A 25,965-nucleotide genomic window follows, 5' to 3' on the forward strand; every position below is an offset into this window, starting at 1 on the left:
ATAAAATGGCTGCAGTAATAGGAAGGCCGCGAAAAGCTTGTATGTGCGGAATTCACCTGTGGAAGGCGTCCGATCATAAACGTGGCTGCTGATCTGTAATGGGCCTGTGGTTTAGCCCTCGTGATGTCACATACGGCCAGGATACAGCGGTGGTAGATTACATACAAGTACTAGCTGGAGATGATGGGTGTAGTGCTCCTGGGCCACGACTCTTCATTATTACAATATTCTCCCATCTCGTCTGAGGCCAGAGAACGAGGGAAGCAGCTGTACGGGACCATTAGGGTCTATGTTGGGATCAGTCCCTGGCTTGTGTGCACTATAATAAAAAACACCCCACCCCTCCCCCCCTCCAAAAAAAAAAAACTCTTCTATGAACACGAAACCATAGATTGTACAGTATATTGTATGTTCCTCCACGTGTCTTCTATATCATTACTGGTCTACACGTGGGATCCATCGCTCTCTAGATTGTACAGTATATTGTATGTTCCTCCACGTGTCTTCTATATCATTACTGGTCTACACGTGGGATCCATCGCTCTCTAGATTGTACAGTATATTGTGTGTTCCTCCACGTGTCTTCTATATCATTACTGGTCTACACGTGGGATCCATCGCTCTCTAGATTGTACAGTATATTGTGTGTTCCTCCTCGTGTCTTCTGTATCATTACTGGTCTACACGTGGGATCCATCGCTCTCTAGATTGTACAGTATATTGTGTGTTCCTCCACGTGTCTTCTGTATCATTACTGGTCTACACGTGGGATCCATCGCTCTCTAGATTGTACAGTATATTGTGTGTTCCTCCGCGTGTCTTCTATATCATTACTGGTCTACACGTGGGATCCATCGCTCTCTAGATTGTACAGTATATTGTGTGTTCCTCCGCGTGTCTTCTATATCATTACTGGTCTACACGTGGGATCCATCGCTCTCTAGATTGTACAGTATATTGTGTGTTCCTCCACGTGTCTTCTGTATCATTACTGGTCTACACGTGGGATCCATCGCTCTCTAGATTGTACAGTATATTGTGTGTTCCTCCACGTGTCTTCTGTATCATTACTGGTCTACACGTGGGATCCATCGCTCTCTAGATTGTACAGTATATTGTGTGTTCCTCCTCGTGTCTTCTGTATCATTACTGGTCTACACGTGGGATCCATCGCTCTCTAGATTGTACAGTATATTGTGTGTTCCTCCACGTGTCTTGTATATCATTACTGGTCTACACGTGGGATCCATCGCTCTCTAGATTGTACAGTATATTGTGTGTTCCTCCACGTGTCTTCTATATCATTACTGGTCTACACGTGGGATCCATCGCTCTCTAGATTGTACAGTATATTGTGTGTTCCTCCTCGTGTCTTCTGTATCATTACTGGTCTACACGTGGGATCCATCGCTCTCTAGATTGTACAGTATATTGTGTGTTCCTCCACGTGTCTTCTGTATCATTACTGGTCTACACGTGGGATCCATCGCTCTCTAGATTGTACAGTATATTGTGTGTTCCTCCGCGTGTCTTCTATATCATTACTGGTCTACACGTGGGATCCATCGCTCTCTAGATTGTACAGTATATTGTGTGTTCCTCCACGTGTCTTCTGTATCATTACTGGTCTACACGTGGGATCCATCGCTCTCTAGATTGTACAGTATATTGTGTGTTCCTCCACGTGTCTTCTGTATCATTACTGGTCTACACGTGGGATCCATCGCTCTCTAGATTGTACAGTATATTGTGTGTTCCTCCTCGTGTCTTCTGTATCATTACTGGTCTACACGTGGGATCCATCGCTCTCTAGATTGTACAGTATATTGTGTGTTCCTCCACGTGTCTTGTATATCATTACTGGTCTACACGTGGGATCCATCGCTCTCTAGATTGTACAGTATATTGTGTGTTCCTCCACGTGTCTTCTATATCATTACTGGTCTACACGTGGGATCCATCGCTCTCTAGATTGTACAGTATATTGTGTGTTCCTCCACGTGTCTTCTATATCATTACTGGTCTACACGTGGGATCCATCGCTCTCTAGGTTGTACAGTATATTGTATGTTCCTCCACGTGTCTTCTGTATCATTACTGGTCTACACGTGGGGTCCATCGCTCTCTAGATTGTACAATATATTGTATGTTCCTCCACGTGTCTTCTGTATCATTACTGGTCTACACGTGGGATCCATCGCTCTCTAGATTGTACAGTATATTGTGTGTTCCTCCACGTGTCTTGTATATCATTACTGGTCTACACGTGGGATCCATCGCTCTCTAGATTGTACAGTATATTGTGTGTTCCTCCTCGTGTCTTCTGTATCATTACTGGTCTACACGTGGGATCCATCGCTCTCTAGATTGTACAGTATATTGTGTGTTCCTCCACGTGTCTTGTATATCATTACTGGTCTACACGTGGGATCCATCGCTCTCTAGATTGTACAGTATATTGTGTGTTCCTCCTCGTGTCTTCTGTATCATTACTGGTCTACACGTGGGATCCATCGCTCTCTAGATTGTACAATATATTGTATGTTCCTCCGCGTGTCTTGTATATCATTACTGGTCTACACGTGGGGTCCATCGCTCTCTAGATTGTACAGTATATTGTGTGTTCCTCCACGTGTCTTGTATATCATTACTGGTCTACACGTGGGATCAATCGCTCTCTAGATTGTACAGTATATTGTGTGTTCCTCCGTGTCTTCTATATCATTACTGGTCTACACGTGGGATCCATCGCTCTCTAGATTGTACAGTATATTGTGTGTTCCTCCATGTGTCTTCTGTATCATTACTGGTCTACACGTGGGATCCATCGCTCTCTAGGTTGTACAGTATATTGTATGTTCCTCCACGTGTCTTCTGTATCATTACTGGTCTACACGTGGGATCCATCGCTCTCTAGATTGTACAGTATATTGTGTGTTCCTCCACGTGTCTTCTGTATCATTACTGGTCTACACGTGGGATCCATCAGTCTCTAGGTTGTACAGTATATTGTGTGTTCCTCCACGTGTCTTCTGTATCATTACTGGTCTACACGTGGGGTCCATCGCTCTCTAGATTGTACAGTATATTGTGTGTTCCTCCGCGTGTCTTCTATATCATTACTGGTCTACACGTGGGATCCATCGCTCTCTAGATTGTACAGTATATTGTATGTTCCTCCGCGTGTCTTCTGTATCCTTACTGGTCTACACGTGGGATCCATCGCTCTCTAGATTGTACAGTATATTGTGTGTTCCTCCACGTGTCTTCTGTATCATTACTGGTCTACACGTGGGGTCCATCGCTCTCTAGATTGTACAGTATATTGTGTGTTCCTCCACGTGTCTTCTGTATCATTACTGGTCTACACGTGGGATCCATCGCTCTCTAGATTGTACAGTATATTGTGTGTTCCTCCACGTGTCTTCTGTATCATTACTGGTCTACACGTGGGATCCATCGCTCTCTAGATTGTACAGTATATTGTGTGTTCCTCCTCGTGTCTTCTGTATCATTACTGGTCTACACGTGGGATCCATCGCTCTCTAGATTGTACAGTATATTGTGTGTTCCTCCTCGTGTCTTCTGTATCATTACTGGTCTACACGTGGGATCCATCGCTCTCTAGATTGTACAGTATATTGTGTGTTCCTCCACGTGTCTTCTATATCATTACTGGTCTACACGTGGGATCCATCGCTCTCTAGATTGTACAGTATATTGTGTGTTCCTCCACGTGTCTTCTATATCATTACTGGTCTACACGTGGGATCCATCGCTCTCTAGATTGTACAGTATATTGTGTGTTCCTCCACGTGTCTTGTATATCATTACTGGTCTACACGTGGGATCCATCAGTCTCTAGATTGACCTGTGTTGTCTCTTTCTTCCAGGTATTGGCTCTTGGCTGAGGGTTACATTAGCAGCTTGGATGAACTTCCCTCAGATTGGTTCCTGGAGAGAGAGAACAGAGATGTCCCGGCTGGAGAATCTAGTAACAGAACCTCTCCTGATGCCCTCAGCACTTTGACTTCTTCACAGGAGAAAACTCTTAATCTCCCCGGACTAGAGAAGAGGTCGCCAGTGTCTCTGACCTGCCGCCAGCGCTGCTCCACTCCCTTTTCTCCTACACCATGTCAGTACCCCATGCAAGAAATCCTGGGATCACAGTGGCCATTGGGGCCAAGATCTCCTCCATCTGAAGTTTGGGGTCCAGAGTTTCCAGTTCTGCTTCTTCTGTCTCGCTTTTCGCAATTGTCTGATCCCAGCTCTTGGTTGGTGTCTCGTCCAGTATTGCAGGGTCTTTTGGCTTATGTCACTAGTCACTCACAGCCTTCAAGTCGTGCTGCGAGGCTGCTGCAGCGTCTGACCTGTGACCCTTCTTGTCTGGAAGCATTTATTAGGACAGGAAGTATCTGCACCCTTAGAACCATATTACTCCTAAATGAGTCACCAGATGGAGACCAAGAGCATCGGGTCCGGCACCCGGAGAGGGCAAAAGAACTTGGTAAGAATGTCAAATTGGTGCAGGAAGGTCGTCTTGTAATCTCTCAGAACTATGTTTAGTATGTGGAGCGTGAGAATATGAAGTGTAGACCAGGTCGATTTCTTCTGCTCTAATTCCCTTTCTTTCCAGGGGATTTCGAGCTCTGTGCTGTTCACCACTTCCTGATACTCGCTGTATATACACGGCTGAAGCCGGGAGGGAAAGTGTGGAGCAGCCTCCCTGGCATAGCCGGATCCGTAAGATGCGAGTGTCCGTGCATGCTGCAGCCTGCACTTCACACCAATAAGCAGGATCATAGATTACGTTCCCACTCGTTCAACCCCTTAGATGCTGCAGTCAATAATGACACATGTATAGAAGCGGTCGCGGGTCTGCCATCTTTCCGCTCATGTGCGCTGCCAATGTCTACGGGGCTGGAGGAGACCGCCACGTACCGCGCTACAGACCATTCATTATAGTTGTCCTTCGTGGCAGAACACTCATAGGAGGCGGTTAAAGTAACTTACCCTGAAATGTATAAGTATTTGTCTATTCTACCAGCAATCAAACCATCATTTCTTCAAGTCCTCGAGGGAACTCCAAAAATTATTTTAAAAAAACCAATCAATTTTATTGTACAAAATAATTTTCATTTTTCAGTTTCCAGTGCATTATGTGGTACAATAAAGAGAACCTTTCACCTCCCCATACCGGGGCAGCATGTAATGGGGGGGGGGGGGCTGCACAAACCCTGGGGCACTTTTCACTTTTTTTCTACCTCCCTTCGTTATTTAGATATCGGTGCCGTTCTATTTGGTGCGTGATATATAAATAACCCCCTGCACAGTCACCGGGGCGTGTTACTTGGCTGAGCACTCCGCTGCACCCGTATGGGGAGGTGAAAGGTTCTCCACAATCTACGACATGCAGCTGATGTCGACTGAAAAGTAAAAAAAAAGAAAGTTCTGGCTTTTGGAATGAGGGGAGGAAGAAACGAAAATGTAAAAACTAAAGATGGTTTGCGGCCTCCGGCAGTCCGTCGTGCGCTCCAGGTCCCACATGCCCTTCAGCTTCCATGGTGGACGTGTCTGTCTATGCACTGACGGTCTTTATAAGCGGGTGGTGTCTCTGCGCGGCCGTTATTCCAGTGTTTGATCGTTTCCATGCTGGGACTGAGCAGGTCATTAATAGCCCACGATTATACAGACCCAGAAATACAACCGTGAAATCCACTGAGCCCAGATCCCATGTGAAGGAGCTTCTCCTAGTGACACGTTTTCCTTCTTTGCAGGTCACGCGCTCCTCCGTAATCTTCGTATTCAAGCTGAGTCGCCCTTTGGGGTTGGGATCATTACCCACCTGCTGATATCTGGATCCCCGGGGGAGAGGCAGCAGTGCGCTCTCTGCCTGCCCTTTATTTACAGGTAAACGCATCAAACTAATTCCCCCGTGTGTAACCGCCTCATTTACTTTGTCAGACATGTTTGCGCACTTGTTCCAGGGGTGACTTGAATGTCAGTCGGGCATAACTAGAGCACCAGTAGAGAACTAGTTATACACTCGAAAACAGGAATCCTGAAATATCTGGAGCCGTCACAGCAGAAGCTTCAGGTGGAGAATAATAATAATCTTTATATCTCGCCAACATATTCCACAACATTGTTTACAGACAATATCAGACGTTACATAGTGACACAAGAGCAGTGAGGACGCTGATCACAAGAGCTTACAATCTATGAGGAGAGGAGTGAGGACACTGATCACAAGAGCTTACAATCTATGAGGAGAGGAGTGAGGACACTGATCACAAGAGCTTACAATCTATGAGGAGAGGAGGAGTGAGGACCCTGATCACAAGAGCTTACAATCTATGAGGAGAGGAGTGAGGACGCTGATCACAAGAGCTTACAATCTATGAGGAGAGGAGTGAGGACACTGATCACAAGAGCTTACAATCTATGAGGAGAGGAGGAGTGAGGACCCTGATCACAAGAGCTTACAATCTATGAGGAGAGGAGTGAGGACGCTGATCACAAGAGCTTACAATCTATGAGGAAAAGAGGAGTGAGGACGCTGATCACAAGAGCTTACAATCTATGAGGAGAGGAGGAGTGAGGACACTGATCACAAGAGCTTACAATCTATAAAGAAATAGGAGTGAGGACGCTGGGTCGGTTGTCTCCGTACATCCCACATTTGCTGGAGGGTGTGTGGGGGAGGAGCCATAGAACCAACAAGACTATCAAGGTTCCACAGATGCTGAATTGGGTTGAAGTCTGGTGAATTAGGGGGCCAGGGAAGACCATCAGCATGTATGGGGGAGGACGTGATCTGCAACGGTGTATTCATACCCAGATCACTTCAGAGCCTTCCACGTGGATGAGTGGCCCAGAGAAGGTCATGAAAACCTCCCCCGACCATAACGCTGCCGCCACCGTCTTGTGTTCTTGCAGCAATGGTTGCAGGGTGTTTGTTCTCGGATGTTTCTCACCTGACGCGCCAACGTCCATCCGTTCCATGAAGCAGAAAACATAACTCATCGGAGAAGACAACCCTCTGCCAATCATCCATCAGAGAAGACCACCCTCTACCAATCATCCATCAGTGAAGACAACCCTCTACCAATCATCCATCAGTGAAGACAACCCTTTACCAATCATCCATCAGTGAAGACAACCCTCTACCAATCATCCATCAGAGAAGACAACCCTTTACCAATCATCCATCAGAGAAGACAACCCTTTACCATTCATCCATCGGAGAAGACAACCCTTTACCAATCATCCATCGGAGAAGACAACCCTTTACCAATCATCCATCGGTGAAGACAACCCTCTACCAATCATCCATCAATGAAGACAACCCTTTACCAATCATCCATCAGAGAAGACAACCCTTTACCAATCATCCATCGGAGAAGACAACCCTTTACCATTCATCCATCGGAGAAGACAACCCTTTACCAATCAACCATCGGAGAAGACGACCCTTTACCATTCATCCATCGGAGAAGACAACCCTTTACCAATCATCCATCGGAGAAGACAACCCTTTACCAATCATCAGTGGTCCAATTCCGATACTGCCGTGCACATTGAGGCCTCTTTTGCTCTGCACCATGTTACATAGGAGCAGTGACATCCATCTTCTCCGGAGCCCCATATGCAGTAGGTTCGCTGATGTTTTAGGCACACGTCTGGTAGCCCCCTGGAGATTTTCACGGTGAGCTGCTCTACTGTAGCGTGTCGTTTGTCTCTCACGCACCTTCATAGCCGACGTTCACCTCTCACATCAATGGCACGTGGTGCTCCGCAGTTTCCATGTCGGTTATTCCTAATTGCGCCATTTGTCCACTCACGAGACACTGTCACCACAGCGAACAGTCCACAAACTGCGCCGTGTGAGAAATACCACCACCCCTGGCCCGAAAGCCAATAATCCGCCATTATTACAACTCTGATAAATCGCCACTTTTACCCATGACGACAACGAGTGACGTGATCAGACTATAGCACACCTTATATACCAACCAAGCCCACAACACATCACATCCACCATGGGCTACACGCTGACGGCGAAAGTAGGAGCTGGTTATAATGTGACGTGTGTGTGTGTGTGTGTGTGTGTGTGTGTGTGTGTGTGTGTGTATATATATATATATATATCACTCTCCGACTCTGTTCTACTATGGCCTGAATTCGTGATGCAGAAGCCGCCCCTGTTTCTACACAATAACTTCAGTTCTCAATTGTGTCGCCCTTCACACACAAGTGCTCGACACATCAATACGCAAACATGGCACGCCAATCTGACAACAAACCGACCATTCTCCAGGGTACCTGAGGTCTGATGGTAGAAATCACACTCCAAGGAAGACTTCACAACATACAACTTTAAAAATACTTTCACTTCTGCTAAGCAAACCTATGTATTTGTCTCTCGTCACAAGATTTGTCCCCGTTTCCCCCCCCCCCCCCGCACATCTATCATCTCTGCTGAGAACTAAACATGACTAAATGCCACGGTTCTCCGAGACCTTAACATTGATGGTCTAACCTTCACTGTCTAGTATAAGTGCCTGTTAGGGTATATTATAATATGAAAAAATATAGCTTAAAAAAAAAAGTTTCAAAGTAAGCCCCCTTATTGGACTAATTATTATTATTATTTTTAAACAACGAAATGATACAATTCTAAAAAGTAAAAACCACAAATAAAAAAAACAATGAATACTTTTATGTAGAAAAAAACAAAACAAATTCAACTAGTAAGATTAAGAGGAACATTTTCTCACCTAAAATACTACGAAGCAGCAAGCAAAGAGTTAACAATCTAGGACACACTCCTTTACTATAAACCCCCCATTAAACCACCATCTGTGAAATAGACCTCGCCATAACCGCTGAAAATGTTTATTGGGATGACTACCTTGTCTGCCTCTTACTCAAGGAAAAGAAAAGGAAGGTAAGTAAATATTCATCTTCTTTTTCTTGGCATCACCCATGGGACTTCATATCTAAGACGCAACGCCTTATTGAAAACTGTGGTGCCGAAAGCTGAACGCTAGAAGAAAGGGATATTCAGCCGGTGGCAGCTCAGGCAGGTGTGTACTGAGGCCCAAGATGCCGTCTAAGGGTACTAATTCACCAAGCTCCGTCCAAGAGGCCACAGTGGATCTGGCAGTGCGGACCACCTGGCTAAGGAGGCCTTACCAGCAGCTCGTCCTCTTCTGGCACCCAAAAACTAAAGGAACAGTCTTTCAGTCTGTTTAAAATCTTTGGTTATGTACAAGTAAATGCAGACTGCCCTATAATATCTAGCGGACTGGGGAATTTACTCCTACCGCCGTCTGCGATTCAAAGGGAAGGTAAGAAAATCTTAGATTAAATTAGCACCTGACAAAATTTTAGGAAGAAAAGATTGTACCGTATTCAATCAAATACAGTCTGAGGATCTTAAAAAAGGACGGCAGAAACAACCGCCACCAACAGCAAGACTTTCCAGGAGAGGAACATAAAGTCCACTTCTTACAGAGGTTCAAACGGATCAGAAGACCGACCCCTCCAAACAACTGCGAGACCCCACACAGGATGAGGAGCTCTGATGTTTGTCTAAGAATTTTAGTTCCTTCTATAGAAGGGTCTTCTAAGCTGATTCTTTCATAATTTGAATTCCAGTCAAGCATTTATAGCAGCAAAGTGAAGGCGCAGAGTATTGCCCTCTAAGACGGACTGAAAGTCCTCTTGAAGGAAATCCAGAAGTTCTGAGGTCTGAATAGGGACAGATCGTGTTTTGTGCATCAGATAGAAGAAATGCTCTAGACCTTACAAGTCGAGTTTCTGCGGGAGGACAAAAGGGTCTTTGTAACATTTTGAGAGAGTCCCTGATTCGTTATAGTTAACCTGTCAACGTCCATTCCGTCAGGTGAAGTCTCTTTCAATCTGAGTGCCGAAATTCTGCTTAAAGGATTGAATCCTCCCTGAGGTGAAGCTGCCAATATTGGAAAGCTCTTGCAAGGCCTCCTGGGCCAAAATTATTGCCAGGACGCGGGCCTTGTCTTGGCTAAACTTCTCGAGGCATCTGTAAATCAATGGCAGAGGTGGAAAGAAGTACAGGGACTTCCCTTTCCAGGAGAGGGAAAATGCATTCAGGGCAACTGGGTTGCCTGATTTGCTTAAAGCACAGAATCTTGGGAGCTTTTTGTTGGAGCAGTCGCTATCGGATCTAATGCCGGCTTGCCCCACTTCTCCACCAGTAATGGGCCTGAGGTTCCTCCTGCTGAGCAGATCCGCAGAAATATTCTCACAGCCCCTGATAGAGACAGCTGAAAGGCCGGCTAGATGACATCCCACCCAAGCCATAATCCTTGCACACCGTCTCCAGGAACTTACACCTGATGCCCCCTGCTTGTTGAAGTAGAAGACGTCACAAGGTTGTCTGATTTGAATCTTGACGTGGGCGTTCCTCAACCTGTTCTGAAAATGTGCATAAATCTCACAGCCCTCATCTCTCTACTGCTGTCCTTGCAAGACCACATATCTTGAACCCAGGCATCTTGAATGGGGGAGCACCCCAAACTCAGCTGGAATCATCAGTGGTTAAAATCGCCTATAGTTTACGAGCAAATGATAACCCTAACTGAAGATTCTCCTTTTTCAACCACCACCTCAAGGCGAACATCGTCTTGAGAGTCAAAACAAACATCTTGGCAAGACCCACCTGATCTCTGTTCCAAGCCTGTAGGATCTCTTCTAGTCAAGGTCTTAGATGGGCCTTGGCCCAATAAACTGCCTCTATAGAAGTGATGAGAAGTCCCAAGATCTTCATTGCTGGTGATGTTATGGCTTTACAGGATTGACAGAACCCCTTGATGGATAGCACACTCTGTCTCTGGTGGAAGATAAATCGTGCAGGAGTGTCCCGCTGCATGAAACCTACTTCAGCTACACACTCGGAGAGAGCAGGGACTTCTCCCAATTTGATGATCAACCCGTGATCTTATAAGCACTTGACGACAACCATAATCTAATTTAGCAGACGTTCTGAAGACATATGCCCTCCAGACGTAGAACAGCTGCCAGTACCACTCAGATCTTTTTTTAAAAACGTTTGGAGCCCCGAAGATTATCTATGTTACCATGTTGAAAATAAGCGATTTATTAGAAAATACCTTTTTCTGAGAGGAACAGTATGTGCAGGTAGGCATCCTTGAGATCCAACTTGGAAAGCAAGGCAGTGGCATACCTGGTAGTCTCTATCTTGAATTTCTTCTGGAGACACAGGTGGAGGCCTCTCAGGTCTATGATGAGTCTCCAATTATTGTCCGGTTTTGGCACTAGGAACACCAGAGAGTAGTAACCTCTTCTGTACTCTAAGACCTGCTTTATCCAAAATGTTTCCAGTAATCTAGCAATGTAAGGGCTTGTAGGGTTCATAAAACTTTCTGGAGGGAACTAGGGAGTAACTAACACGGATAATGTTCAATACCCATGCATCTGAAGTAGAAGTCTACCAAATGTGCAAGAAATGTCTCAGCCTTGCCCTAACCCAGGGACACCACAACCTAGCTGTCATGTACTCTCTGCCTGTGGCTCCCTCGGTCTCCAGGACATCGAGAGTTACTGAGGCAGTCTGCAGCCAATAGGAGCTCAGGAGAGTCCGGCCAATCATAGCCTGGCTGATGTTCCTGAGCTCCCGCCCTCTCCTTATTTGGTTCAGCCTGGGGGTAGTTGGCCTTGTCTGTAATTAGAGTTTCCTTGCCTGGTGCTTTCCCTTGTTTCAGACTCCCCTGACCGACTTCCTTTTTTACTTCTTGTGACCCCTGACCCCGGCTGGACACCTGACTTTTCTTTGCCTTCTGACTTTTGATTTTTTTCCGCACTCTCCCAGTTTGACCCTGCCTGCCTGACTCCGCCTTTTGCGCCCAGACTTGTCCGCGGCGCAATTGCCCTGCCTATCCCTCCGTGTACTTCCCATAGACCCTTTGTTATTTCGTACTGTCTCTGTCTTATCTGTCAGTTTCACTTGTACCAGTATAGGGAACGCGGCCCTGTTGTGCGCCTTCGTTTTAGGTTGGGTCGCACAAGTAGGTAGGGACAGAGGTTTGGGAAGAACAGTGACCGCACTGTTTACTGTGTGTTTGTTCATGACACTAGCGTTACAAATCAGACTTTGCATTAGCAGTTGTGGGCTTTTTGCGACCCTTGTCACTTTCCAACGTCTTTCTTCCAGTAGGATCTTGCCTGCCAAAGAGACGAAAAAAGCTTTTTCTTTTGGGGGGAGAAGATCTAAATGTTTGTGCTGTACTGGAAGAAATGGAACTTCTTCTCATTAAGCGATTTTAAGGCATTCGTCAGTTGATCACCAAACAGAAAACCAGGCTGGGAACAAAAGTGTTTCTAGGACGCCATATCCCCGTTCCAGGACTTGAGACAAATAGCCTGTTTGCCCAAATTTGAGAGGCCCATCTGCTTTGATAATAGATGAGGTTCGTCCAGCGGGACATCACACAAAAAAATCAGCCATAGTCTTCACATTGTCTATCGACATTAGAATCTCGTCTCTGGGAGTAACTTCTAACTTGTTCACCAAATCCTGACAGATCTAGGCACAGAGCGCAGTACAAGCATAAACGGTTCTTCTTCATGAGAGAAGCATCTTCTGCAGGAAAACAGACTTCATAAAGAGCCTGGCTACAGCGGAGTCAACCCTAGCAGGGAAATGCCGCTTTCCAGACTCTTCTCGTCAATCCTATACAGTGATTTAAATTTGACCCCACGGTCTTGCTTCTTATCTGGTACTGACCAGTGGACACAGGCTAAAATATTCTAAAACAGGCTCCCTATAAGAAAGGTGAAGTCTTTTTTTCTTTTCAAAGTAGAACCGGGACTTCCTCCCTTCTTTAGGAAAATCTTGATTCTTCACCTCCACTGAGGCCTTAACTGACTTCATTAGCTCCGACATCTGCTCCTTCCTAAACAGAAAGTTATCTTCAGCCTCACTGTCTGACCCAGAAGATGCAGAGATTTTGTAGCCAGTTTCTATCCAGACCTATCCTCCTCAGAGATCGATGGGTCCTGGCCAGAAGCCAAGGATCTAGAGGAATGGTCACTAGCGACAGCAACATCTCTAAGTCTCCATTAAGCTGGCCCTTGATTCATAAAAACCAGCACACTCTGCCGCTGCAGAGTGTCCTCTGGCTGTTCCTCCTGCAGAGCCGGTGTCTGGACTTCCTCTTGGAAGCTCCCTCTCTAGACTCCGTAGGTAAGTTGGACATCCGGAAGTCACGCAGGTGCTATATTAGAAAAGTTGTTTTTTTTCCTGGCAACCGCAGATGCAGCACAGACGAATGCCTTCTTCCTGCCGCCCCACAGATGATCCAGTTTCAGGAACCTCACCAGACACCCCTGGTGACTAATAGATGTTCTTTTTGATCCTCGATGCCCACAAGTCTGGTAGAAACACTCCACCGGGTTCATGGAACTAATACAAAAACTGGTGGGACACCCTCAGCTGGGATGGAGCACTCCTGGGTAAAAAAAGAGCGAAAAATTACTAGAGAACATTAAAATAACTGAAATTTAAAACCTGCTGCTTACCGAGCTGGATAGGGCTCGCCCTCCGTCCGACCACCTATGTCCTATTGGGACCGCAAAAAAAAGAATCAGATTGTGGTGTAATGGGGTGTTTTATAGTAAAGGAGACGTGTCCTATATTGTTAACTCCTAACTAGTATGTTCTGTCCTAGGTCGGGAACATAATCCCATGTGGGCTGCCAAGGACAATAAGGAAAAACCACTTTCAGGGTTAGGGCTAAAATGACAATTTAGACCCCTTCCGGCACTTGGATGTGCGATTATGTCCTAACTGGGGTGTTCTTACTACAATAGAATGTTCTAGGACTTTCAAGGCTCATTCCTTAACCGGTTATGGGGTCAGTCTTGTTAATTTGTTGACATTATTTATTTGACTTCCATTGTGTTTTTAATGCAGGCGCTGAGTGGACTTCATGTCCGGCCGATCTTCTGCCGCCATCCTGATGTCTTCTAACCATTGTCCCACCTCTCTTCTATATTCTAGGAAACATTCTCCTCACCGGCAGCAATTGTTTGATGGAGCTCTTCAGTTAGTTTTGGAAACCTTGATGCTTTCTGTGGATCCAGTTTACTTTTTCCACGCCTCCGAATGTCTTTCCTCTTTAATAACCCCTGAGGATTGCTCGGAACCTGCTGTATCCCCTTCATTAGCCTCCCCAAAGTGCCCTTACCTGGAGCTCCTTTCTCAGGGCCATGGAGATGTGGTATTTGTCTTGGATGGAGGAGACCGTGTCGTGGGGAGTAGAGTGGTGGTTTCCAGTAAATGTGACGTGTTCAGAGCTATGCTGCAAGGTGGCTATGCTGAAGCGCAGCAGCGGGAGGTCCATGTGCGGGAGGTTCCATCTTCTGCCTTCCTGCCATTGCTCCACTACCTCCATGGCTGCTCCCAGGAGTCCCTGTGTCCTACTTTGCAGGGACTGAGAGCTGTGTCGGGATTAGAGCTGGCCCAGTCTCCGCTGGCGTTCACGTTGGTAGCTGCTGGCAGATTTCTGTTACCTGGTCTGCAGAGTGTGCTGGAAAGTGCAGTGCGAGACTGTCTGTTAACCCTTGAGAGTCTGCCCTCTGTCTACAGCTTTGCAGAGATGTATGAAAGTGCTACGCTCAGAAGAAACTGCTGCTCTTACCTCCTGAGAAGGCCTCATCCCCCTCAGAAGCGTGCGCATGCCCTCCTCCAGCTGTGTAACCGAGCTCACGACAAGCAGCGGCTTTCCCGGCTCCTAGAAGACCTCGCTCAAGATAGAAATTGACTTCTTTTCTTTTTTTTCTTCTACATCGTGCCTTGGCCTGACTGAAAGGAAAGTCCTTTCCAGCTTACCTACCTCTCCACGCGCTCTGCTCCTTCCCTTTATCTGCCCTACGGTGTACGATATCATTTGGCGACTTCCTACAGCAAATGTGACAACAGTCTAGAAGTTGCCAGCGCAGCCCATATTGGGTGTAAAATAAAGTTATACCGTATACATTGCCGGCCTGTATTTACTCATAAATGCTGCCAACACGGAAAAGGAAGGATTGGGCGACTTTTTGACTTGCATGTAGAGGAGGTGTGATGTGTGTGTATATATAGTGTTACATGTAGAGGAGGTGTGATGTGTGTGTATAGTGTTACATGTAGAGGAGGTGTGATGTGTGTGTATAGTGTTACATGTAGAGGAGGTGTGATGTGTGTGTATAGTGTTACATGTAGAGGAGGTGTGATGTGTGTGTATAGTGTTACATGTAGAGGAGGTGTGATGTGTGTGTATAGTGTTACATGTAGAGGAGGTGTGATGTGTGTGTATAGTATTACATGTAGAGGAGGTGTGATGTGTGTATATAGTGTTACATGTAGAGAAGGTGTGGTGTGTATATAGTGTTACATGTAGAGGAGGTGTGATGTGTGTGTATAGTGTTACATGTAGAGGAGGTGTGATGTGTGTGTATATAGTGTTACATGTAGAGGAGGTGTGATGTGTGTGTATATAGTGTTACATGTAGAGGAGGTGTGATGTGTGTGTATATAGTGTTACATGTAGAGGAGGTGTGATGTGTGTGTATAGTGTTACATGTAGAGGAGGTGTGATGTGTGTGTATAGTGTTACATGTAGAGGAGGTGTGATGTGTGTGTATAGTGTTACATGTAGAGGAGGTGTGATGTGTGTGTATAGTGTTACATGTAGAGGAGGTGTGATGTGTGTGTATAGTGTTACATGTAGAGGAGGTGTGATGTGTGTGTATAGTATTACATGTAGAGGAGGTGTGATGTGTGTATATAGTGTTACATGTAGAGAAGGTGTGGTGTGTATATAGTGTTACATGTAGAGGAGGTGTGATGTGTGTGTATAGTGTTACATGTAGAGGAGGTGTGATGTGTGTGTATATAGTGTTACATGTAGAGGAGGTGTGATGTGTGTGTATATAGTGTTACATGTAGAGGAGGTGTGATGTGTGTGTGTGTGTATATAGTGTTACATGGGTGGAACTAGAAAGGGAGGTAAACACTGAAAAAATTACTTTTGGTGTAATCTATAGACCCCCCAATATAACTGAGGAGATGGAAGTTCAGCTATATAAACAGATGGAGCGGGCTGCACAGGCGGGTACTGTAGTGATAATGGGAGATTTTAATTTCCGGGATATTAATTGGTGTCATGGTTCGGCTTCAACTGCAAAGGGGAGACATTTCCTCAACCTGTTGCAGGAAAATTTTATGGGCCAGTTTGTGGAAGACCCGACTAGAGGTGAAGCTCTGTTGGATCTGGTCATTTCTAATAATGCAGATCTTGTTGGGAATGTCAATGTTCGTGAAAACCTCGGTAACAGTGATCATAATATAGTTACATTTTACCTATACTGTAAAAAACAAACGCAGGCTGGGAGGGCAAAAACATTTAATTTTAAGAAAGCCAATTTCCCCAGGATGAGGCGGCAATTCAGGATATAGACTGGGAAGAACTAATGTCTAATAATGGGACAAATGATAAATGGGAGATTTTCACATCTACTTTGAGTTATTATAGTGCAAAATTTATTCCTACAGGTAATAAGTATAAACGACTCAAATTAAACCCCACATGGCTTACACCTTCTGTGAAAGGGGCAATACATGACAAAAAAAGGGCATTTAAAAAATACAAATCTGAGGGTACAGCTGTAGCCTTTGTAAAATATAAAGAGCTTAATAAAATCTGTAAAAATGTAATAAAATTAGCAAAAATACAAAATGAAAGGCAGGTGGCCAGGGATAGTAAAACAAATCCTAAAAAATTCTTCAAGCATATAAATGCAAAAAAGCCAAGGTCTGAACATGTAGGACCCCTAGATAATGGTAATGGGGAGTTGATCACAGGGGATCAAGAGAAGGCAGAGTTACTAAATGGGTTCTTTAGCTCTGTATATACAACAGAAGAAAGAGCAGCTGATGTAGCCGGTGCCAGTGCTGAGGAGCTGATGTAGCCGGGGCCAGTGCTGAGCAGCTGATGTAGCCGGTGCCAGTGCTGAGGAGCTGATGTAGCCGGTGCCAGTGCTGAGGAGCTGATGTAGCCGGTGCCAGTGCTGAGGAGCTGATGTAGCCAGTGCCAGTGCTGAGGAGCTGATGTAGCCGGTGCCAGTGCTGTGGAGCTGATGTAGCCGGTGCCAGTGCTGAGGAGCTGATGTAGCCGGTGCCAGTGCTGAGGAGCTGATGTAGCCGCTGCCAGTGCTGAGGAGCTGATGTAGCCGGTGCCAGTGCTGAGGAGCTGATGTAGCCGCTGCCAGTGCTGTTAATATATCAGTTGATATACTGAATTGGATGAATGTAGAGATGGTCCAAGCTAAATTAAATAAAATAAATGTGCACAAGGCCCCGGGACCAGATGGGTTACACCCTAGAATTCTTAAAGAGCTTAGTTCAGTTATTTCTGTCCCCCTTTTCATAATATTCAGAGAATCTCTAGTGACTGGTATAGTGCCAAGGGACTGGCGCAGGGCAAATGTGGTGCCTATTTTCAAAAAGGGCTCTAGGTCTTCCCCGGGTAATTATAGACCAGTAAGCTTAACATCCATCGTGGGGAAAATGTTTGAGGGGCTATTGAGGGACTATATACAGGATTATGTGACAATAAATAGTATTATAAGTGACAGCCAGCACGGTTTTACTAAGGACAGAAGTTGTCAAACTAACCTAATCTGTTTATATGAGAGGTGAGCAGAAGTCTAGACAGAGGGGCCGCTGTGGATTTAGTGTTTTTGGACTTTGCAAAGGCATTTGACACTGTCCCCCATAGACGCCTAATGGGTAAATTAAGGACTATAGGTTTAGAAAATATAGTTTGTAATTGGATTGAGAATTGGCTCAAGGACCGTATCCAGAGGGTTGTGGTCAATGATTCCTTCTCTGAATGGTCACCGGTTATAAGTGGTGTACCCCAGGGTTCAGTGCTGGGACCACTATTATTCACCTTATTTATTAATGATATAGAGGATGGGATTAATAGCACTATTTCTATTTTTGCAGATGACACCAAGCTATGCAATATAGTTCAGTCTATGGAAGATGTTCATGAATTACAGGCAGATTTAAACAAACTAAGTGTTTGGGCGTCCACTTGGCAGATGAAGTTTAATGTAGATAAATGTAAAGTTATGCATCTGGGTACGAAAAACCTGCAGCATCATATGTCCTAGGGGGCGCTACACTGGCGGATTCACTTGTTGAGAAGGATCTGGGTGTAATAATCTGCATGCATCATATGTCCTAGGGGGCGCTACACTGGCGGATTCACTTGTTGAGAAGGATCTGGGTGTTCTTGTAAATCATAAACTCAATAACAGCATGCAGTGTCAATCAGCTGCTTCAAAGGCCAGCAGGATATTGTCGTGTATTAAAAGAGGCATGGACTCGCGGGACAGAGATGTAATATTACCACTTTACAAAGCATTAGTGAGGCCTCATCTAGAATATGCAGTTCAGTTCTGGGCTCCAGTTCATAGAAAGGATGCCCTGGAGTTGGAAAAAATACAAAGAAGAGCAACGAAGCTAATAAGGGGCATGGAGAATTTAAGTTATGAGGAAAGATTGAAAGAATTAAACCTATTTAGCCTTGAAAAAAGACGACTAAGGGGGGACATGATTAACTTATATAAATATATTAAGGGCACATACAAAAAATATGGTGAAATCCTGTTCCATGTAAAACCCCCTCAAAAAACAAGGGGGCACTCCCTCCGTCTGGAGAAAAAAAGGTTCAACCTGCAGAGGCGACAAGGCTTCTTTACAGTGAGAACGGTGAATTTATGGAATAGCCACCGCAGGAGCTGGTCACAGCAGGGACAGGAGACACCGCAGGAGCCGTCACAGCAGGGACAGTAGACACCGCAGGAGCTGGTCACAGCAGGGACAGGAGACACCGCAGGAGCCGTCACAGCAGGGACAGTAGACACCGCAGGAGCCGTCACAGCAGGGACAGGAGACACCGCAGGAGCCGTCACAGCAGGGACAGGAGACACCGCAGGAGCCGTCACAGCAGGGACAGGAGACACCGCAGGAGCCGTCACAGCAGGGACAGTAGACACCGCAGGAGCCGTCACAGCAGGGACAGGAGACACCGCAGGAGCCGTCACAGCAGGGACAGTAGATGGGTTTAAAAAAGGGTTAGATAATTTCCTAGAACAAAAAAATATTAGCTCCTATGTGTAGAAATTTTTCCTTCTCCTTTTCCCTTCCCTTGGTTGAACTTGGTGGACATGTGTCTTTTTTCAGCCGTGCTAACTATGTAACTATGTAGAGGAGGTGTGATGTGTGTATATAGTGTTACATGTAGAGGAGGTGTGATGTGTGTGTATATAGTGTTACATGTAGAGAAGGTGTGATGTGTGTGTATATAGTGTTACATGTTGAGGAGGTGTGATGTGTGTATAGTGTTACATGTAGAGGAGGTGTGATGTGTGTATAGTGTTACATGTAGAGGAGGTGTGATGTGTGTGTATAGTGTTACATGTAGAGGAGGTGTGATGTGTGTGTATATAGTGTTACATGTAGAGGAGGTGTGATGTGTGTATAGTGTTACATGTAGAGGAGGTGTGATGTGTGTATAGTGTTACATGTAGAGGAGGTGTGATGTGTGTGTGTATAGTGTTACATGTAGAGGAGGTGTGATGTGTGTGTATATAGTGTTACATGTAGAGGAGGTGTGATGTGTATATATATTGTTACATGTAGAGGAGGTGTGATGTGTGTGTGTGTATATAGTGTTACATGTAGAGAAGGTGTGATGTGTGTGTATATAGTGTTACATGTAGAGGAGGTGTGATGTGTGTATAGTGTTACATGTAGAGGAGGTGTGATGTGTGTATATAGTGTTACATGTAGAGGAGGTGTGATGTGTGTGTATATAGTGTTACATGTAGAGAAGGTGTGATGTGTGTGTATATAGTGTTACATGTTGAGGAGGTGTGATGTGTGTATAGTGTTACATGTAGAGGAGGTGTGATGTGTGTATAGTGTTACATGTAGAGGAGGTGTGATGTGTGTGTATAGTGTTACATGTAGAGGAGGTGTGATGTGTGTGTATATAGTGTTACATGTAGAGGAGGTGTGATGTGTGTATAGTGTTACATGTAGAGGAGGTGTGATGTGTGTATAGTGTTACATGTAGAGGAGGTGTGATGTGTGTGTGTATAGTGTTACATGTAGAGGAGGTGTGATGTGTGTGTATATAGTGTTACATGTAGAGGAGGTGTGATGTGTATATATATTGTTACATGTAGAGGAGGTGTGATGTGTGTATAGTGTTACATGTAGAGGAGGTGTGATGTGTGTGTGTATAGTGTTACATGTAGAGGAGGTGTGATGTGTGTGTGTATAGTGTTACATGTAGAGAAGGTGTGATGTGTATATAGTATTACATGTAGAGGAGGTGTGATGTGTGTGTATATAGTGTTACATGTAGAGGGGGTGTGATGTGTGTATATAGTGTTACATGTAGAGGGGGTGTGATGTGTGTATATAGTGTTACATGTAGAGAAGGTGTGATGTGTGTGTGTGTGTATATAGTGTTACATGTAGAGGAGGTGTGATGTGTGTATATAGTGTTACATGTAGAGGAGGTGTGATGTGTGTATATAGTGTTACATGTAGAGAAGGTGTGATGTGTATATAGTATTACATGTAGAGGAGGTGTGATGTGTGTGTATATAGTGTTACATGTAGAGGGGGTGTGATGTGTGTATATAGTGTTACATGTAGAGGGGGTGTGATGTGTGTGTATAGTGTTACATGTAGAGGGGGTGTGATGTGTATATAATGTTACATGTAGAGGAGGTGTGATGTGTGTGTATAGTGTTACATGTAGAGAAGGTGTGATGTGTGTGTATAGTGTTACATGTAGAGGAGGTGTGATGTGTGTGTATAGTGTTACATGTAGAGAAGGTGTGATGTGTATATAGTGTTACATGTAGAGGAGGTGTGATGTGTGTATAGTGTTACATGTAGAGGAGATGTGATGTGTGTGTATATAGTGTTACATGTAGAGGAGGTGTGATGTTTGTATAGTGTTACATGTAGAGGAGGTGTGATGTGTATATAGTGTTACATGTAGAGGAGGTGTGATGTGTGTATATAGTGTTACATGTAGAGGAGGTGTGATGTGTGTATATAGTGTTACATGTAGAGGAGGTGTGATGTGTGTATATAGTGTTACATGTAGAGGAGGTGTGATGTGTGTATAGTATTACATGTAGAGGAGGTGTGATGTGTGTGTATATAGTGTTACATGTAGAGGAGGTGTGATGTGTGTGTATATAGTGTTACATGTAGAGAAGGTGTGATGTGTGTATAGTGTTACATGTAGAGGAGGTGTGATGTGTGTATATAGTGTTACATGTAGAGGAGGTGTGATGTGTGTGTGTGTATATAGTGTTACATGTAGAGGAGGTGTGATGTGTGTGTATATAGTGTTACATGTAGAGGAGGTGTGATGTGTGTATAGTGTTACATGTAGAGGAGGTGTGATGTGTGTATAGTGTTACATGTAGAGGAGGTGTGATGTGTGTGTGTATAGTGTTACATGTAGAGGAGGTGTGATGTGTGTGTATATAGTGTTACATGTAGAGGAGGTGTGATGTGTATATATATTGTTACATGTAGAGGAGGTGTGATGTGTGTATAGTGTTACATGTAGAGGAGGTGTGATGTGTGTGTGTGTATATAGTGTTACATGTAGAGGAGGTGTGATGTGTGTGTATATAGTGTTACATGTAGAGAAGGTGTGATGTGTGTATAGTGTTACATGTAGAGGGGGTGTGATGTGTGTATATAGTGTTACATGTAGAGAAGGTGTGATGTGTGTGTGTGGTGGTACATGTTTGGGATGTGTGTGGTGGTACAAGTTTAGGGGGTGTTGTGTGTGTGTGGTGGTACATGTTTGGGATGTGTGTGTGTAGTGTTACATGTTTGGGATGTTGTGTGTGTAGTGTTGTGTTGTGTTACATGTTTGGGGTGGTGTGTGTGTGTGTGTGTGTGGTGGCACATGTTTGGGGTGTTTGTGTGTGTGTGTGTAGTGTTACATGTTTGGGATGTTGTGTGTGTTGTGTTACATGTTTGGGGTGTTGTGTGTGTCTAGTGTTACATGTTTGGGGTGTTGTGTGTGTGTGTCTAGTGTTACATGTTTGGACCGGGTGCTGCTGGATGGTGGATGCGGCAGAACCCGGCGCTGAACTTGCGAACAATACATGAAATCGGATACGTCGCTGGAGCTCCCGGGGAGCCGGGCAGGTAACGTTTTTATTTTTGGCTCCTGCACAGATCCGCTCTACATCCGTCTCCCTCCGGACTTTCTGTAACAGCTGGAGGAGAACTGACCGGGACGGACACATGAACAGCCCCTTATCTGCAGCCCCTTCTCCTTCCTTCTCTGTGAAGTGACAGGAAATTGTTTCCAGAGATGAGAAATGAGGAAATGAAATGACACTGAGGAAAAGCAATACAGGAAAAGAGACAGTCCAAGACAGACCACATACAATGAGACACCCAGAGACAGACTGCACATACAATGAGACACCCAGAGACAGACTGCACATACACTGAGACACCCAGAGACAGACTGCACATACACTGAGACACCCAGAGACAGACTGCACATACAATGAGACATCCAGAGACAGACTGCGCATACAATGAGACACCCAGAGACAGACTGCACATACAATGAGACATCCAGAGACAGACTGCACATACAATGAGACATCCAGAGACAGACTGCACATACAATGAGACACCCAGAGACAGACTGCACATAAAATGAGACATCCAGAGACAGACTGCACATACAATGAGACACCCAGAGACAGACTGCACATACACTGAGACACCCAGAGACAGACTGCACATACACTGAGACACCCAGAGACAGACTGCACATACACTGAGACACCCAGAGACAGACTGCACATACACTGAGACACCCAGAGACAGACTGCACATACAATGAGACACCCAGAGACAGACTGCACATACACTGAGACACCCAGAGACAGACTGCACATACAATGAGACACCCAGAGACAGACTGCACATACACTGAGACACTCGGAGACAGACTGCACATACAATGAGACACCCAGAGACAGACTGCACATACAATGAGACACCCAGAGACAGACTGCACATACGATGAGACAGACTGCACATACAATGAGACAGACTGCACATACACTGAGACACCCAGAGACAGACTGCACATACAATGAGACATCCAGAGACAGACTGCACATACAATGAGACATCCAGAGACAGACTGCACATACAATGAGACACCCAGAGACAGACTGCACATACAATGAGACACCCAGAGACAGACTGCACATACAATGAGACATCCAGAGACAGACTGCACATACAATGTGACATCCAGAGACAGACTGCACATACAATGAGACAGACTGCACATACAATGAGACACCCAGAGACAGACTGCACATACAATGAGACAGACTGCACATACAATGAGACATCCAGACACAGACTGCACATACAATGAGACATCCAGAGACAGACTGCACATACAATGAGACACCCAGAGACAGACTGCACATACAATGAGACACCCAGAGACAGACTGCACATACAATGAGACTCCCAGAGACGGTGCACATACAATGATACATCCAGAGACAGACTGCACATACAATGAGACATCCAGAGACAGACTGCACATACAATGAGACACCCAGAGACAGACTGCACATACAATGAGACATCCAGAGACAGACTGCACATACAATGAAACACCCAGAGACAGACTGCACATACAATGAGACACCCAGAGACAGACTGCACATACAATGAGACACCCAGAGACAGACTGCACATACAATGAGACATCCAGAGACAGACTGCACATACAATGAGACATCCAGAGACAGACTGCACATACACTGAGACACCCAGAGACAGACTGCACATACAATGAGACAGACAGCACATACAATGAAACACCCAGAGACAGACTGCACATACAATGAGACATCCAGAGACAGACTGCACATACAATGAGACACCCAGAGACAGACTGCACATACAATGAGACACCCAGAGACAGACTGCACATACAATGAGACACCCAGAGACAGACTGCACATACAATGAGACATCCAGAGACAGACTGCACATACAATGAGACAGACAGCACATACAATGAGACATCCAGAGACAGACTGCACATACAATGAGTGACATCCAGAGACAGACTGCACATACAATGAGACACCCAGAGACAGACTGCACATACAATGAGACACCCAGAGACAGACTGCACATACAATGAGACACCCAGAGACAGACTGCACATACAATGAGACACCCAGAGACAGACTGCACATACAATGAGACAGACTGCACATACAATGAGACAGACTGCACATACACTGAGACACCCAGAGACAGACTGCACATACAATGAGACATCCAGAGACAGACTGCACATACAATGAGACATCCAGAGACAGACTGCACATACAATGAGACACCCAGAGACAGACTGCACATACAATGAGACATCCAGAGACAGACTGCACATACAATGAGACAGACAGCACATACAATGAGACATCCAGAGACAGACTGCACATACAATGAGACATCCAGAGACAGACTGCACATACAATGAGACATCCAGAGACAGACTGCACATACAATGAGACACCCAGAGACAGACTGCACATACAATGAGACATCCAGAGACAGACTGCACATACAATGAGACACCCAGAGACAGACTGCACATACAATGAGACACCCAGAGACAGACTGCACATACAATGAGACATCCAGAGACAGACTGCACATACAATGAGACACCCAGAGACAGACTGCACATACAATGAGACAGACAGCACATACAATGAGACATCCAGAGACAGACTGCACATACAATGAGACACCCAGAGACAGACTGCACATACAATGAGACACCCAGAGACAGACTGCACATACAATGAGACACCCAGAGACAGACTGCACATACAATGAGACAGACTGCACATACACTGAGACACCCAGAGACAGACTGCACATACAATGAGACATCCAGAGACAGACTGCACATACAATGAGACATCCAGAGACGGTGCACATACAATGAGCTTTGTGACAGTGCTTGTTCCGGTTAGTGGGATTGGAGAGCGCCACATGCTTTTCCTGCTGTCTCTTTTGCTCAATGTTTATTTCTGCTCCATAGAAGAGACTTCTGTTACCCATAAAAGGAGAAAAAGAGACGAGAAAGAACCTCCCAAACCCGCGCTCCATCCCCATTCCTCATCTCCGCGCTCACATTCTCCTCCACAGCCCGACCCCAAGTATGTCTCCATGCTCTTATGCCAGCTGTCTAATTCTTTTCCCTAGAACGCTCCTATTCTCCACAGCAAACTCTTATCCTATTCACACTGGAAGCCGCACTCGCCCTGTCATCTAGTCTGCACTGCGCTCTCCTCTCCTCTCTCTTATACTGCGCTCTCCTCTACTCTCTCTTATACTGCGCTCTCCTCTGTTCTCTCTTATACTGCGCTCTCCTCTACTCTCTCTTATACTGCGCTCTCCTCTGTTCTCTCTTATACTGCGCTCTCCTCTACTCTCTCTTATACTGCGCTCTCCTCTACTCTCTCTTATACTGCGCTCTCCTCTGTTCTCTCTTATACTGCGCTCTCCTCTACTCTCTCTTATACTGCGCTCTCCTCTACTCTCTCTTATACTGCGCTCTCCTCTGTTCTCTCTTATACTGCGCTCTCCTCTACTCTCTCTTATACTGCGCTCTCCTCTACTCTCTCTTATACTGCGCTCTGTTCTCTCTTATACTGCGCTCTCCTCTACTCTCTCTTATACTGCGCTCTCCTCTCCTCTCTCTTATACTGCGCTCTCCTCTCCTCTCTCTT

General features: G+C 45.4%; 1 protein-coding gene across 1 annotated transcript in view; it reads left to right on the forward strand.

Annotated features, from left to right (window-relative positions):
• Nucleotides 1-15,046, forward strand: part of LOC142656116 (armadillo repeat-containing protein 5-like) — a 31,614-nt gene extending 16,568 nt beyond the window's left edge. The window contains exons 5-7 of the mRNA XM_075831007.1: nucleotides 3,894-4,507; nucleotides 5,778-5,910; nucleotides 14,066-15,046. Of these exons, the coding sequence (XP_075687122.1) occupies nucleotides 3,894-4,507; nucleotides 5,778-5,910; nucleotides 14,066-14,828 (1,510 nt within the window). The 3' untranslated portion in view covers nucleotides 14,829-15,046. The remainder of the gene's footprint in view (nucleotides 1-3,893; nucleotides 4,508-5,777; nucleotides 5,911-14,065) is intronic.
• The last annotated feature ends 10,919 nt before the right edge of the window (nucleotides 15,047-25,965 follow it).

This window comes from Rhinoderma darwinii, chromosome 6 (genome assembly GCF_050947455.1).
Source record: "Rhinoderma darwinii isolate aRhiDar2 chromosome 6, aRhiDar2.hap1, whole genome shotgun sequence".
Taxonomy (NCBI): domain Eukaryota; kingdom Metazoa; phylum Chordata; class Amphibia; order Anura; family Rhinodermatidae; genus Rhinoderma; species Rhinoderma darwinii.